At 49.8% G+C, this 15,873-nt stretch overlaps 2 protein-coding genes across 4 annotated transcripts in view; one reads left to right on the top strand and one right to left on the bottom strand.

Moving 5' to 3' along the window:
• dacha (dachshund a) overlaps positions 1 to 7,121 on the bottom strand; it is a 41,584-nt gene extending 34,463 nt beyond the window's left edge. The window contains exon 1 of one of the 3 annotated variants that reach the window (XM_044222527.1): positions 6,475 to 7,121. The gene's annotated coding sequence lies outside the window, so the exon portion shown is untranslated. The remainder of the gene's footprint in view (positions 1 to 6,474) is intronic. The other 2 variants (XM_044222528.1, XM_044222525.1) reach the window with 2 other exon arrangements.
• Positions 5,793 to 15,873, top strand: part of chm (CHM Rab escort protein) — a 28,439-nt gene continuing 18,358 nt past the window's right edge. The window contains exons 1-11 of the mRNA XM_044223620.1: positions 5,793 to 5,942; positions 9,153 to 9,219; positions 9,427 to 9,499; positions 9,732 to 9,856; positions 10,431 to 10,546; positions 10,874 to 10,938; positions 11,038 to 11,184; positions 11,308 to 11,424; positions 12,669 to 12,780; positions 12,893 to 13,115; positions 14,718 to 14,758. Coding sequence (XP_044079555.1) covers positions 5,891 to 5,942; positions 9,153 to 9,219; positions 9,427 to 9,499; positions 9,732 to 9,856; positions 10,431 to 10,546; positions 10,874 to 10,938; positions 11,038 to 11,184; positions 11,308 to 11,424; positions 12,669 to 12,780; positions 12,893 to 13,115; positions 14,718 to 14,758 — 1,138 coding nt within the window. The 5' untranslated portion in view covers positions 5,793 to 5,890. The remainder of the gene's footprint in view (positions 5,943 to 9,152; positions 9,220 to 9,426; positions 9,500 to 9,731; positions 9,857 to 10,430; positions 10,547 to 10,873; positions 10,939 to 11,037; positions 11,185 to 11,307; positions 11,425 to 12,668; positions 12,781 to 12,892; positions 13,116 to 14,717; positions 14,759 to 15,873) is intronic.

Here is a 15,873-nt window from a genome sequence, read left to right as displayed (position 1 = left end):
TATTACAGCCATGCGTAACGTGGCGTTTGCCGCCAACTGCTGACGAAACTACGCTGTAGCCTAATTTATTCGCTCCAAACGCACGTAAATCACAGACTGACGGCTGTTCCCGTCTACGAGACGCAGTGCATTGTGGGATTGTTAGCAGGAAGCATGTTGGACTCTACTTTTATGCATTTACACGCTCAGATAAGATGGCGGACGCTATATAATAAACAGGAAGTGATGTCAGCCAATGTCTCCGAGCGTCTCTCTCTTGTCTGCGTACTCCGTCAATGATTAATCAATTTTGGGTTAATCAGTGTCGATAATTTAATAGCTTAGAAATACCCGATCCTGATCCTGATCCCGATTCTGATCCTGATCCTGATTCTGATCCTGATCCTGATTCTGATCCTGATCCTGATCCTGATCCCGATCCTGATCCCGATCCTGATTCTGATCCTGATTCTGATCCTGATACTGTTCTTGGTAATGGTTCCCAGATGATATTGATTCCCTGTCACAAATATTGATCCTTATACTGACAATGATAATGTATCCTGATAATGATCCTTATTCCGATCCTTATCTCTAATTCTAGTACTTATCCTGATCCTGATCCTGGTACTGATCTGGCTCCTGATCCTAATCTGATCCGGATCATGGTAATGATACTCATCCTGACACTATTATTGATCCTAATACTGACAATGATACTCGTCCTAACCCTAATCATTGACCTTGATTCTTGAATACTGGTACTAATACCGATCCTAATCCTGATATTGATTAGCTATCAGCTAACGTTTTACTCACTGAGCCAATCAGCACGGAGCTCTTCTGATCAGACAGATTAATAATATCTGCTCAGGAAAGTGTAGCGAACCAGACTCCACGGCGTTGTTTCAGGGTTGTTGTCCCGCTCTCGGCGTCTCTGGAGGTTTCTCTGCGGTCGGGAAACGAGCGGGAAACGTTTTGGCAGCCGATCACAGCCGTCCTATCAGCACACAGCGCTCGTTAACACCTCGCGCTAACGAGCTACAAAAGGCCGTTTAATGTCCGGAACAGAAGAGCCGCCGGGAAAGATTCAACGGAAGAACGCTTTCTTCTTCTTTTCAACGCTCTTCAAACGTTTTCAGCCAGCAGAGCGCCGGCTGCATCCTGTTGGGATCAATTACTGTGAACGTGTAATCGATTACTGACGGATTTAATGCTACCTGGTTACTTCCTCTTCAGGTGACCAGGTGACCAGGTGATCAGGTGACCAGGTGATCAGGTGACCAGGTGACCAGGTGAGGCAGCAGGTTGACTGAAGCCTGATGTAGTTTTACAGAATTATTCCGTCCACAAAAGGGGTAGAGGAGGAGGAGGAGGAGGAGGAGGAGAGGAGGAGGAGAGGAGGAGGAGGAGAGGAGGAGAGGAGGAGACAAGGAGGAGAGGAGGAGACAAGGAGGAGAGGAGGAGGAGGAGAGGAGAGGAGGAGAGAGGAGGAGGAGAGGAGGAGCAGAGAGGAGGAGACAAGGAGGAGGAGAGGAGGAGAGGAGGAGGAGGAGGAGGAGGAGGAGGAGGAGGAGGAGGAGGAGGAGGAGGAGGAGGAGGAGAGAGGAGGAGCAGAGAGGAGGAGACAAGGAGGAGAGAGGAGGAGGAGGAGAGGAGGAGAGGAGGAGGAGAGGAGGAGGAGCAGAGAGGAGGAGAGGAGGAGGAGGAGGGGAGGAGGAGGAGGAGAGAGGAGGAGGAGGAGAGGAGGAGGAGGAGCAGAGAGAGGAGGAGGAGGAGAGGAGGAGGAGAGGAGGAGGAGGGAGGAGGAGGAGAGGAGGAGGAGGAGGAGGAGGGAGGAGGAGGAGGAGGAGAGGAGGAGGAGAGGAGGAGAGGAGGAGGAGACGAGGAGACAAGGAGACGAGGAGGAGAGAGGAGGAGGAGGAGAGGAGGAGGAGGAGAGGAGAGGAGGAGGAGGAGAGGAGGAGGAGAGGAGAGAGGAGGAGGAGGAGGAGGAGGGAGAGGAGAGAGGAGAGAGGAGAGGAGGAGGAGAGGAGGAGGAGGAGAGGAGGAGGAGAGGAGGAGAGAGGAGGAGGAGGAGAGGAGGAGGAGGAGGAGGAGGAGGAGGAGGAGGAGGAGGAGGAGGAGGAGGAGGAGGAGGAGGAGGAGGAGGAGGAGGAGGAGGAGGAGGAGGAGGAGGAGACGAGGAGACAGAGGAGGAGAGGAGGAGGAGAGGAGGAGGAGGAGGAGGAGGAGGAGAGGAGAGAGGAGGAGGAGGAGGAGGGAGGAGGAGGAGGAGGAGGAGGAGGAGGAGGAGGAGGAGAGGAGGAGGAGGAGGAGGAGGAGGAGGAGGAGAGGAGGAGGAGGAGAGGAGGGAGGACGAGGAGACGAGGAGAGGAGGAGGGAGAGGAGGAGGAGGAGGAGGAGGAGGAGGAGAGGAGGAGGAGGAGGAGGAGGAGGAGGAGGAGGAGGAGGAGGAGGAGGAGGAGAGGAGGAGAGGAGGAGGAGAGGAGGAGACGAGGAGGAGAGGAGGAGGAGGAGAGGAGGAGAGAGGAGGAGAGGAGGAGGAGAGGAGGAGAGGAGGAGGAGAGAGGAGAGGAGGAGAGAGAGGAGGAGGAGAGGAGGAGAGGAGGAGGAGAGAGGAGGAGGAGGAGGAGGAGGAGGAGGAGGAGGAGGAGGAGGAGGAGGAGGAGAGGAGAGAGGAGGAGGAGGAGGAGGAGGAGGAGAGAGGAGGAGGAGGAGGAGGAGGAGGAGGAGGAGGAGGAGGAGAGGAGGAGGAGAGGAGGAGGAGGAGGAGGAGGAGAGGAGGAGGAGGAGGAGGAGGAGGAGGAGGAGGAGGAGGAGGAGAGGAGGAGGAGGAGAGAGGAGAGGAGGAGGAGGAGGAGGAGGAGGAGGAGGAGAGGAGGAGGAGGAGAGGAGGAGAGGAGGAGGAGAGGAGGAGAGAGGAGGAGACGAGGAGGAGAGAGGAGGAGAGGAGGAGGAGGAGGAGAGGAGGAGAGGAGGAGGAGAGGAGGAGGAGGAGAGGAGAGGAGGAGGAGGAGGAGGAGGAGGAGGAGAGGAGGAGAGGAGGAGGAGGAGGAGGAGAGGAGGAGGAGGAGGAGGAGGAGAGGAGGAGAGGAGGAGGAGGAGGAGAGACGAGGAGAGGAGAGGAGGAGGAGGAGAGGAGGAGGAGGAGGGAGAGGAGGAGAGGAGGAGGGAGGAGGAGAGGAGAGAGAGGAGAGGAGAGGAGAGGAGGAGGAGAGGAGGAGGAGGAGGAGAGCGTATTTTTAACCATCTGGTCTTTTTAAGATGAATGAAGAAGAAACAGTCTGTGATTTGGCTGAATATCACTCAGTGAGTGTGTGTAACTGTGTGTGTGTAACTGTGTGTGTGTGTGTGTGTGTTCTCTGTGTGTGTGTGTGTGTGTGTGTGTGTGTGTGTTTCTCTGTGTGTGTGTGTGTGAGTGTGTGAGTGTGTGTGTGTGAGTGTGTGAGTGTGTAACTGTGTGTGTGTGTGTGTGTGTGTGTGTGTGTGTGTGTGTGTGTGTGTGAGTGTGTAACTGTGTGTGTGTGTGTGTGTGTGTGAGTGTGTAACTGTGTGTGTGTGTGTGTGTGTGTGAGTGTGTAACTGTGTGTGTGTGTGTGTGTGTGTGTGTGTAACTGTGTGTGTGTGTGTGTAGGACTTGGCAGTGGCAGAAGCACCACAGAAGAAGAAGTCGTCGTCTCAATGATCAGACAGTAATCAAACGTCGTCTGATCAGAATCTGATCGCTCCTTCAAACGACTTATTGGCGATTTATGAGACGATGCGTTCAGTGTCGTCATGGCGTCTGTGGGGGAGACGTCCCAGACGTGAAGGCAGGCTGAACATCGCCGGGGGAGGAGACCTTCTCCGAGCTCGTCGGTGATGTAACTCCTCGTCCAGGACGCCATGTTGACCCTGGTGACACGACAGGACCTGGTCTGTAGCAGACAGCAGGACAGAGACTAAAGAGAGACTAAAGCCTCCTCAGGGGGGCGCCGGAGAGCTGAAGGGGAGGCAGCGATACTGCAGGAGGTGGATCTGAGTCAGAGACCTCCTCAGAGTCGTGACTCCATCAGGTCTGAACTCTCAGACAGGAAACTCACATCGAGTCGTTCAGACTCGCACTTCCAGAGGACGATCATCGTCTCTGACGTCCGTCCAGAATAAACCTCCAGAAACCAGCTGAGACGCCAGAGAAGAAAGCGGCTGCAGAACCTGCCTGAGAATCCTGCTGTTTCTAAGTTTCCTTCAGTCTCACAGTGATCCAGAGACAGCTGTCTGTCCGTCCACGGGTCCACTGCAGACAGGAGCTGCTGACTGCTGGTTCGGCTGCTCTGACGGGACAGTCTGACTGCATGTGAACACAGACGGGCTCACAGACGGGCTAACAGACGGGCTAACAGACGGGCTAACAGACGTGTCTGTAGAGAAAACAGCAGTAAAACTACACAGTAAAGTTTCCCACTTTACCTGAAACTGTTGGTCCAGTTTCACAAACACCTGAAACCAACATGAGGCAGTGATTAAAATGCAGTTTTGAAGACGAGTAGAAATTCAGTTCAACGTGAGACGACGAGACTTTATTAAAACTAAAATTATCGACAGAATGTGAAGAACAGTTCTGACGTAATGTCAAAAACATCTGTGTGTTGCGCTGCAGAGATATCTACTGAAGTTAGCATGCTAACCAGCTAGCTCCGGCCATCCCGTCTCACGATACCTCTTCACGAGGCGAGAGTCCGATAGCACGGCTCCGGGAGTCCAGCTGGGAGGCGCGTGCGAGCGGCGAGCTGAACCTCCTTCTCCTGGCGGTCCAAAGCTCCTGTGCTAGGACTGCTAACTTAGCTGCACAGCTAACTGAGCTAACTAGCTAACGGCAGTTAGCGGTAGTTATGAACTGATATGTGACTGCTGCCCCCTATTGATAGTAGCCTCACTTCTTACACATGCAGCTTTAATTCAGTTCAGTTTTATTGATTCCACACAGGTAGAAGTGATCGTTACGCGACAGTTCATGTACACCACAGTCTGTGTATAAAGATGGCCGCCGCGTCGCCACTTCCTGCCGCTGCACTAAATGAAGCCAAAATATCCGGATACGGGAGCAGCCATCTTGCAGTGGTGACGTCGTTTGGAGCCAGAGTCTGCGCAGCAGTGATTGGGGGTGGAGCCGCGGTATCGAGGCCCCGCCCACACACACCCGACCAACCCAATCACGAGCCGGCCTCAGTTGTCAATCATGACGTGAAATCCGCTTTTTATAGCATCAGATAACGAATTAGAACCAAACTTAAGAGAAAAACGAACACTTGAACAAACATCAGCGTGATGAGAGCGAGCTGAACTGACAGAAACCATCTTTGAGTTTTGGTTTGTCCGCTAACATGGAGGGGGCGGGGCTTCTGTCCTGTACTGCAGTCCGTCACCAGGGGGCGGGGCTTGACCTGTACTGCAGCCCGTCACCAGGGGCGGGGCTGTCCTGTACTGCAGTCTGTCCTGTACTGCAGCCCGTCACCAGGGGGCGGGGCTTCTGTCCTGTACTGCAGTCCGTCACCAGGGGGCGGGGCTTCTGTCCTGTACTGCAGCCCGTCACCAGGGGGCGGGGCTTCTGTCCTGTACTGCAGCCCGTCACCAGGGGGCGGGGCTTCTGTCCTGTACTGCAGCCCGTCACCAGGGGGCGGGGCTTCTGTCCTGTACTATAACTATCTAACTACAGTGACACATATTTCTTTTTTATCCGTCATTTTGATGTATTCTGATGTTTGTGTTATTGTGACATTAAGTTATTGTGACGTACACACAATAATAAAAGACATAAAATGATTGAAAATAAATGTATGTATATGTGATGCATTATGATTGATTGATCAGTGATTGTGAGAGGAGGAAAACGGTCCCTGTCACGTGACTCTGTCTCCCTGCTAACAACATGGCTGCCGAGGATCTGCCGTCTGAATTTGACGTCGTCATTCTGGGCACAGGTACAGAAACACCTGGTTTTCATTAAATATTATGATCCGGATCATGTGTCTTAATGTGTCTCTGTTCGGTCTGGCGGGTGTTCGGCCCCAAAGCTCCCAAAATCCTGGTTTAAACCGGACCGATCGGGGACAGATGCTGGGGTTAGCCTGGGCGTTAGCTAGCGGCTAACATCCAATTCATTTTAAATGACAGCGGCTAGCAGCTAACGGCCAGGCTGGTGTGTTAGCTCCTGGAAATATCAAACGTCAGCGCGCTGCTGGTGTTTGTTAATGTCCGGAGCTAACCGCGGTGTTCGCACGGCTAACGCTAGCTTCGTCAGTTTGGTTTCCTGTGCTGCTCGAAGCTTTAGCCTGATGCTAACAGGCTAACGAAAGATGCTGTGATGTGAACGTCACGTGATGTTGTTATGATGTCAGTCTTTGACCTGTCTCTCACTTCACCAGGTGTTGTTTCTAGCACACTGGAGGCTAACGTGTTAGCACCTGTCTGCTCGTTAGCTTGTCAGAACGAAACAACGCTGTGTGAGCTCACCTGCGCGCGTGCGTTAATAAACTGCCAGGTTACCCACAATGCATCTGATCTGACGCTGACTCTCAGACGTCTGTAACTACACGTCCCTTCTGTCAGTGGACACGTTCATACACCAACATCCTGTTTAGGCTTCGTCATGGCAACAGAGACACGTGACGTACCTGTCATCACTGAACCGGGTTCTTCACGTCCCTGTTTAGAGATCTCAGCAGGATCCGGGTCGCCTGTGTGACTCCTGAACACCTCACACGCCTTCAGAAACCAGGATCAGAGACCTGGATACTCGTGCGCATGTGAACACACTCAGCGGCTCTGTTCCGGTCCAGCATGTAGACCGCGACACCGGGACCCTGAAACCTGCTCACCAACATGGGACGCAGCCATCCTTCCTGTGGTTTTACACCTGCCGTGAGAAAAGGTCGTAATCACGTGAATCTGTTTAAAACTTAACAGACTAGAAAGCGTTCAGTCCAAAGACCGCGGGGGGGCGCGAGAAGCTCCGAACCAGGTTTCGTGTGCATCGCACAGACTTCCGCGTATTTAGACGTTAAACGATTTCCTCACATTTCTCACGTCCGCGGATCTGAACGGCTGACGCGTGAAACGTTTGTGATAAGCCACGCCCCCTTCGTCGCGACCCTCGATCGTGCAAACGCTAATATCGTACGAGTCCACGAGTTCAGACGTAGCTTCTGCAGATCTCCTGAATGGGCGTGGCCTATATCACGTGTTACTGTGTGTGAGACAGACACTCCTCTCACAGAGAGGAGCTGTCTTATCCTGTCAGTCGTCTCCCTGTCTCCTCGTCTCCTCGTGTCCTCGTCTTGTGTCCTCGTCTTCTCGTGTCCTCGTCTTCTCGTGTCCTCGTCTCCTCGTCTTCTCGTCTTCTCATGTCCTCGTCTCCTCGTCTTGTGTCCTCGTCTTCTCGTGTCCTCGTCTTCCCGTGTCCTCGTCTCTCGTTTTGTGTCTCGTCGCTTTTTTCTCTTTCGTCTCTCGTTTTGTGTCTCTCGTCTCTTGTGTCCTCATCTCTTGTGTCTCGTCTTCTCGTTTTCTAGTGTCTCGCTCTCGTCTTTTCATGTCTCGCTCTCGTTTTGTGTCTCGCTTCTTGTGTCTCATCTCTTGTGTCTCGCTCTCTCGTTTTCTAGTGTCTCGTATCTCGTGATCTCGTCTTCTTCATGTTCATGTCTCGCTCTCTCGTTTTGTGTCTCGTCTCTCGTTTTCTTGTGTCCTCGATCTCGTGTTCTTGTCTCTCATCTCTCGTTTTTCTTGTGTCCTCGTCTTCTCGTGTCCTCGCTCTCTCGCTTTTTGCCTCCTCGTGTCCTCGTCTCCTTTTGTCCTCCTCGCTCGTCTCCTCATCTCCTTGTGTCCTCCTGTCCTTGTTTCCTCGTATCCTTGTTGCCTCGTCTCCTCGTTTCTTTGTCTCGTCTCCTTGTCTCCTCGTCTCCTCTTGTCCTCGTCTCCTCGTGGCCTCGTGTCCTCGTCTCCTCGTGTCCTTGTCGCCTCGTCACCTCGTGTCCTCGTGTCCTTGTCTCCTCGTGTCCTCGTCTCGTCTTCGCCTCGCCTCCTCGTGTCCTCGTCACCTCGTGTCCTCGTCTCCTTTTGTCCTTGTCTCCGAACCAGGTTTCGTGTGCATCGGACAGACTTCCGTGTATTTAGGTTTTATCCTGTCAGTCGTCTCCCTGTCTCCTCGTCTCCTCGTCTTCTTGTCTCCTCGTCTTCTCATGTCCTCGTCTCCTAGTCTTGTCTCCTCGTCTTCTAGTGTCCTCGTCTCCTCGTGTCCTTGTCTCCTCATCTCCTCGTCTTGTGTCCTCATCTCCTTGTGTCCTCGTCTTCTTGTGTCCTCGTATCCTAGTGTCCTTGTGTCCTCGTCTCCTTGTGTCCTCGTCTCCTTGTCTCCTCGTCTCCTTGTGTCCTCGTCTCCTCGTCTTCTTGTGTCCTCGTATCCTTGTGTCCTTGTCTCCTCATCTCCTCGTCTTGTGTCCTCATCTCCTTGTGTCCTCGTCTTCTTGTCCCCTCGTCTTCTCATGTCCTCGTCTCCTTTTGTCCTTGTCTCCTTGTCTTCTCATGTCCTCGTCTCCTAGTCTTGTGTCCTCGTCTCCTTGTCTCCTCGTCTTCTAGTGTCCTCGTCTCCTCATCTTCTCGTCTTGTGTCCTCATCTCCTTGTGTCCTCGTCTTCTCGTGTCCTCGTCTCCTCGTTTCTTTGTCTCCTCGTGTCCTCGTCTCCTTTTGTCCTCCTCGCCTCGTCTCCTAGTCTCCTTGTGTCCTCCTGTCCTTGTTTCCTCGTGTCCTTGTCTCCTCGTATCCTTGTTGCCTCGTCTCCTCGTTTCTTTGTCTCCTCGTCTCCTTTTGTCCTCATCTTCTCGTGTCCTCGTCTCCTCATTTCCTCATCTCCTTGTGTCCTTGTCGCCTCGTCTCCTCGTCTTGTGTCCTCGTCTCCTTGTTTCTTTGTCTTCTCGTGTCCTCGTCTCCTTTTGTCCTCCTCGCCTCGTCTCCTCTTTGCCTTGTTTCCTCGTGTCCTCGTCACCTCGTTTCCTCGTCACCTCGTTTCCTCGTGTCCTCGTCTTCTCGTGTCCTCGTGTCCTCGTCTCCTCGTGTCCTCGTGTCCTCGTGTCCTCGTGTCCTCGTGTCCTCTCCTTCTGTTATTGATTGTTATTGATTGTTATTGACGATGTGTTCAGGTCTTGCTGAGTCGGTGGTGGCAGCCGCCTTCTCCAGAGTGGGACAGAGAGTTCTTCACGTCGACAGGTGATGTAGAAACACCTGTTCCGTCTTGTTACTGTCATGTGACCTGAAACGCACCTGTCAGCGAGCTGCAGGGCAGAAAACTAACTTTACGATCACGTTATTAAAACCTTAGTCTCAGATGTGATTAATAACAATAATATATTTAATTTAATATCAGTATGCAGTCGGATGAAACACCTGACAGGTGGAGCTCACTGTGTGTTTCAGGAGGAGTTATTACGCAGCCAACTGGGCCAGCTTCACCTTCACCGGCCTGCTCACCTGGATACAACAGCACCATGTGAGTACAACGCTGCACTCTGATTGGCTGCTGCTGAGCATGCTGGGAAAGATGGAGGAAGTAGAAAAGGTGGTGTCAGTGAAGTATTGATCGGCATTTAGATCAGAGGGCTCACCGAGGGTTGATCGAGTTATCAATCAGGTTAACAGAGTTTGTTGTATGAGTACAGGTGATAGTAACCTGTGTGTGTGTGCGTGTGTGTGTGTGTGTGTGTGCGTGTGTGCGCTGGTAGGAGGAGTCTCAGCCAGAGGAGGTTCAGGATTGGTCGAGCCTTTTGGAGGAAGGGGAGGAGCTGATCTACCTGTCAAACGCAGACTCCGCCTCCATCAGTAACGTGCAGGTGTTCTGCTTCACCAGGTAAACCTGAATCCCAGATTTCTGTTATTGATCACTGATCAGAGCTGGTTTCAGCTGCTGCTGCTTCACATTAAAAGCTTTCCACTGGCGGCCGGACAGGATGCTTTTATTGTGAAAAAGTTATAGGAAAGGAAGTGTGTTTGTCACAGAGTTAGCGTAGCTTCATTAGCGATGCTGTTGTTCAATAAAAAGAGGTGTAATCGACCAGATATGGACACATTCAGCTCACCTGCAACACCTCATCCAGGTGAAGCTGTTCACCTGTCTGAGGTGTGCCCCCCCCCCGTTAGTCTGTGGTGCAAACGCCATGTTCACCTGTCGTCTGATAAATTCAGTATGTTTATTTATTATTAATTCATCAGTACAACTATACGCCGTCTCTTCTTCTGCGGTTCTTTTAATCGCTGTCAAGCTGCCGTCACTCACCTGAACACTTCCAGCACAGGTGTTTCACACTAAAAGCCTCAGATCAAAGGATCCTCGCCTCTCTCGTTGATGATGATTCATTTTGTTTTGATGAGTGACGTTTAGTCGTGAGACGCAGAAATCACCAAGTTATTAATGTTGTTCTTAGCGAGGAAGATGAGGAGGAGGAAGCTCAGAGCGCCGATCCTCCAAACACCACAGAAGAAGAAGCAGCGGGAGCTGATGAAGACGCTGCGAAAGAGACTTCGGAGACAGAATCTGCAGGTTTGGTTCTGATCAAACATCCTGATCAATTATGGATTCTTCGCTGAAACACTTAAATATAATAAACGAGTTGAGTTTGGTCACTTACAGCTGATCAGTCGCATGAATGCGAGGATTTACCTGTTGTGTCCGCTCTGAAGCGAGGTGACGCAAAGCTTCAACGAGCCGCCCAGCGTTTTCCTCGCTGAAGGAGATCAGCTGGAAATGATTCAGACTTTACTCTCTGAACTGACACCAGGTCTGCAGGGTCCAGGATCCAGGATCCAGTCCAGGATCCAGGATTCACAGGAGGAGAAAACATCAGAAATCAGTTTTCTTTTATTCCAGATTCAAAAGAAGAAGAAGCGAAGGCGAGAGCGGAGCAGACGGCAGACGGAGAGGCGGGGCGGCAGGTGAGGAAGCGTAACCAATCAGCAGTGATCACCGCTCTGAATGATGGGTAATCTACAGTACCCGTGCATGACAGACAGGTGTTTCGTCCAATCACACAGGCCTCCCAGACAGAGGGGGAGGAGCCAGAGGCAGATCAGCCAACCCCCTCTGCTGCTCAGAGCCAATCAGAGCCGACCAAGAAGAAGATCAGCTACGCTCAGCTGGTGAAGGAGGGACGCCGGTTCAACGTCGACCTGGTCTCCAAGGTAACAGAGCGTCACGTGACCTAATGTAATAAAACAGTTACGTTACGTTATATAAACGTTATATTGTTGTTGTAAAACTGTTTCATCAGCCGATCAACAGCTGACTTCTTCTTCTTCTTCCAGCTCATGTATTCTCGCGGCTCATTGGTCGATCTGCTCATCAAATCAAACGTCAGTCGCTATGCAGAGTTCAAGAACGTCACCAGGATTCTCACCTATCGTCACGGAAAGGTGGAACAGGTGTGTACAACCCATCCCTCTGTTTACACCTGTCTGTCTGTCTGTTTACACCTGTCTGTCTCTCTGTTTACACCTGTCTGTCTGTCTGTTTACACCTGTCTGTCTGTCTGTCTGTTTACACCTGTCTGTCTGTCTGTTTACACCTGTCTGTCTCTCTATTTACACCTGTCTGTCTGTCTGTTTACACCTGTCTGTCTCTCTGTTTACACCTGTCTGTCTCTCTGTTTACACCTGTCTGTCTGTCTGTCTGTCTGTCTGTTTACACCTGTCTGTCTCTCTGTTTACACCTGTCTGTCTGTCTGTCTGTCTGTTTACACCTGTCTGTCTGTCTGTTTACACCTGTCTGTCTCTCTATTTACACCTGTCTGTCTGTCTGTTTACACCTGTCTGTCTCTCTGTTTACACCTGTCTGTCTCTCTGTTTACACATGTCTGTCTGTCTGTCTGTCTGTCTGTCTGTCTGTTTACACCTGTCTGTCTGTCTGTCTGTCTGTCTGTCTGTTTACACCTGTCTGTCTCTCTGTTTACACCTGTCTGTCTGTCTGTCTGTTTACACCTGTCTGTCTGTCTGTCTGTCTGTCTGTTTACACCTGTCTGTCTCTCTGTTTACACCTGTCTGTCTGTCTGTCTGTTCACCTGTCTGTCTGTCTGTTTACACCTGTCTGTCTGTCTGTTTACACCTGTCTGTCTCTTCACCTGTCTGTCTCTCTGTTTACACCTGTCTGTCTCTTCACCTGTCTGTCTCTTCACCTGTCTGTCTCTCCATGTTACCTGTCTGTCTCTCTGTTGACCCGTCTGTCTCTCTGTTTACACCTGTCTGTCTCTCTGTTGACCCGTTTGTCTCTCCGTGTTACCTGTCTGTGGACCTCTAATGACTTGTCTTTCTGTTGACCCGTCTGTCTCTGTGTTGATCTGTCTGTCTCTCTGTTGACCCGTCTGTCTCTCTGTTGACCTGTCTGTCTCTCTGTTGACCCGTCTGTCTCTCTGTTGACCTGTCTGTCTCTCTGTTGATCTGTCTGTCTCTCTGTTGACCCGTCTGTCTCTCTGTTAACCGTCTGTCTCTCTGTTGACCTGTCTGTCTCTCTGTTAACCCGTCTGTCTCTCTGTTAACCCGTCTGTCTCTCTGTGGACCTGTCTGTCTCTCTGTTAACCGTCTGTCTCTCTGTTGACCCGTCTGTCTCTCTGTTGACCCGTCTGTCTCTCTGTTGATCTGTCTGTCTCTCTGTTGACCTGTCTGTCTCTCAGGTGCCCTGCAGCAGAGCGGATGTGTTTGCAAGTCGTCAGCTGTCTGTCGTAGAAAAGAGGAAGTTGATGCGTTTCCTCACTTCCTGTGTGGAGGAGACGGAGGAGCAGCTGGGTGAGACACCTGCTGACATCATCAGTACTCAGATCCACCTACATTTCACATAATCTACCTAGCCTCTCTGGGCATTGTGGGTAATGTAGTCCTTTATTCCTCTTCCCTCCAGCCTACAGCGGTCGGCCATATTTGGAGTTCCTGTGCGACCAGCAGCTTGGTGACAACCTGCAGCACTTCCTGCTTCACTCCATTGCCATGGTAACAGAAGACACGCCCACAGAGGAGGGCCTCGCCTCCACGCGTCACTTTCTGCGCTGCCTGGGTCGCTACGGCAACACGCCCTTCCTGTTTCCTGTCTACGGCCTCGGAGAGATACCCCAGTGCTTCTGTAGGTAAGGACCTGTCTGCCTGCCTGTCTGTCTGTCTGCCTGCCTGTCTGTAGGTAAGGACCTGTCTGTCTGTACTGCTGTTGTTGCTAAGTTACAGAGGAGTGGTGAGTACTGTATGTTGTCAGTACTGCAGAACCACCAGCCGCTCGTCGGCGTCTGTAGAGCTTCTAGAGGCAGATCAGGTGGTTGTCATGGTGACCGCTGCTGCCTCATTAGAGCAGAACATGAATATTAATGAGGAGGGTGTCGCCCAGGGCTCCGCTCATTTACATATTAGATGATCCTCAGCGGATATTACTGCTCAGCTGAGACGCACACACACACACACACACACACACACACACACACACACACACACACACACACACACACACACACACACACACACACACACACACACACCAGCGACTCGTGTGATATGAGTGTGTGTGTGTGTGTGTGTGTGTGTTAATGCTGCTGTGTGTGTGACATGTTAACGACTTTCAGACATCTATCAAACACTTTAGTTTGAGTCGTAATTTTGACTTAAATCTCATGTGACAGAAACTACTGAACACACCTGATGTGTGTGTGTGTTGTAATTTTCCTTCGTCTCGACAGTTAATGCTTTGTTTTCTTTTAATCAAGGACACACACACACACACACACACAATTAGTTCCTATTCTTGTGTGTGTGTGTAATTTGACTCACCATCTTAAGATGCTTCAAAGAGACGAGAACACACACACACACACAGTAATTAAAACATGACGACAGACAGATTGCTGTACGTTACGTGTGTGTGTGTGTGTGTGTGTGTGCGAGCGAGCCTTTGATTTACGGAGTGAGCTGTAATTTGATTATGTTATTAATTAGAGGGAGGGAGAGAAACCACAGCTGACTGTGATTGGCTGAGACATCTGTCAATCAAGGCAGAAATGCCACAAAACACCCTCCTCTTTAATCCTTGATGTCTTCTTAATAAAACTTTTATTCTGAAAATCTGCAGTCAGACTCACATAACAGCTGATTGAACATTCACACATAATGTAGTATATGGTCAAAAGTATGTGGACACCCACTCAATCACCGAAGGTTTTAATGGGTTTTCTGGTTATTAAGACATTAAAATCCCCTTGAAATGTACAAAATGCCTTTCAGGTACACCTGTAAAGTGTTTTGTACCTTTTGTAAAAGGACCTTATTTCAATGAAGGTGCAGATTCAGGGGTTCATCCAGAATTTTGGGGGTTCATTACTGAATAAATTAAAGGATTAAAATATATTAATGTGTTTAAAAAGCCCTTAAACTGTGCCGAGAATCCGTTAATTACATCTTAATATATTACTGTCCATTAATCTCTTAGTGACATCATTATTAATAGATTCGGTGTTGTAGAGGTTTGTTGTCTAAAATATCTGTGTATGCTGTCCACATACTTTTGGCCACATAGTGTGACTTTCAAATTAAAAGTCTTTGACACACCTCTGTCACCTGTACAAGCTTTTATTTTGGACATATATTTTACTTCTAATACAGACACAGCTCTTAAACTGTAAATGTCTCACATTTTCCTTCATGCTGATTGGATGACGCTGTGACACACCTGTTGTTGTGTGTTTCAGGATGTGTGCTGTGTTTGGAGGACTGTCTGAGAACTCTCACTGTCTCTGAGACACAACAGGTCACTACTGTCTGCTGGTCTGACTGCAAAGAGTGCGAGAAAACACGTGTTTTGACATCCAACAGGATTGACAAATATGTTTTGATTTACTCGATTCTGTTAAAACCACATTTAGTTGAAAAGTTTAGGTTTTGTAAATTATAACTTATATAACTATAATTATGTATTATTATTATTATTATTATATATTTAATGTGTAAAAGGTTCTACGGGATCTACTGGAGACATTTCTCTTTTAAAACAGTTAAAAAGTTGAATCTTTACAAACATCACAGTGTTATGAAGTTTTGACCTTTGACCCATAATTCACTCCGTTGACCAATGGTTAGGAGACAGGAGGACCAGCTGTTAATACGCTATTAGCAACTGAGCTAAGCTAACAAAACAACGAGTTTGCTAACTGATTGTTAGTAAGCTCATTAGCTCGGAGAGCTTTATTTTCCCTCTTCAGTAGCTCGTTGATGAAGTGATGAACAGCGGAGAGTAAACGTAAAGTAACCAGAAGCCTCAGGAGCTGCCGTACGAACCTGAAGACCAGCCGAAAGCTTCTGGTGCTAAAAGAATAAAATATGCAACGATAATTAATAAGCCTCAAAGAGGCTAAAATTATATAGAGTTAACACATTAATTGGTACAAAAAGATGAAGCAGAGTGATTGCACTCAGAAATAATCAATATTTATATTAAATGATGGAATTGAACTTGCATTAAATTCACCTCGGGGCACCACCCTTAAAGAAGGGGAAACGATGACCATCAATAGCTAGTAAAGGTTGAAGGGTTCTGAAGAGTAGAGGTTGGCAGCATTCACTCTTGTGCAACATTAAATAGACCAGCATGTATATTCAAAAGCAAAACACACAAGAGGTAATCTAACTAAATGTACTTAACTAAAGAACAACGGGAGTGTGTTAGCGTGTCGGCGTGCACCAGCCTGAACACACGAGGCAAGTCAAAAGCAAGAAAGTATGTGAAGCGGGAGCTTCGAGTTTCCTCCCCGTGTGTGCGGCTATGTTTAGGGCCAAAGATGGAGTGTGTGTGATTAGTGAAGGGAAATGGTGCCGGTTTAGAAAACAGCAACGTTAGTTTGCATCGTA

The sequence above is a fragment of the Siniperca chuatsi genome, linkage group LG14 (assembly GCF_020085105.1).
Source record: "Siniperca chuatsi isolate FFG_IHB_CAS linkage group LG14, ASM2008510v1, whole genome shotgun sequence".
Classification (NCBI taxonomy): domain Eukaryota; kingdom Metazoa; phylum Chordata; class Actinopteri; order Centrarchiformes; family Sinipercidae; genus Siniperca; species Siniperca chuatsi.
This window is presented reverse-complemented; position numbering and strand designations above follow the sequence as displayed.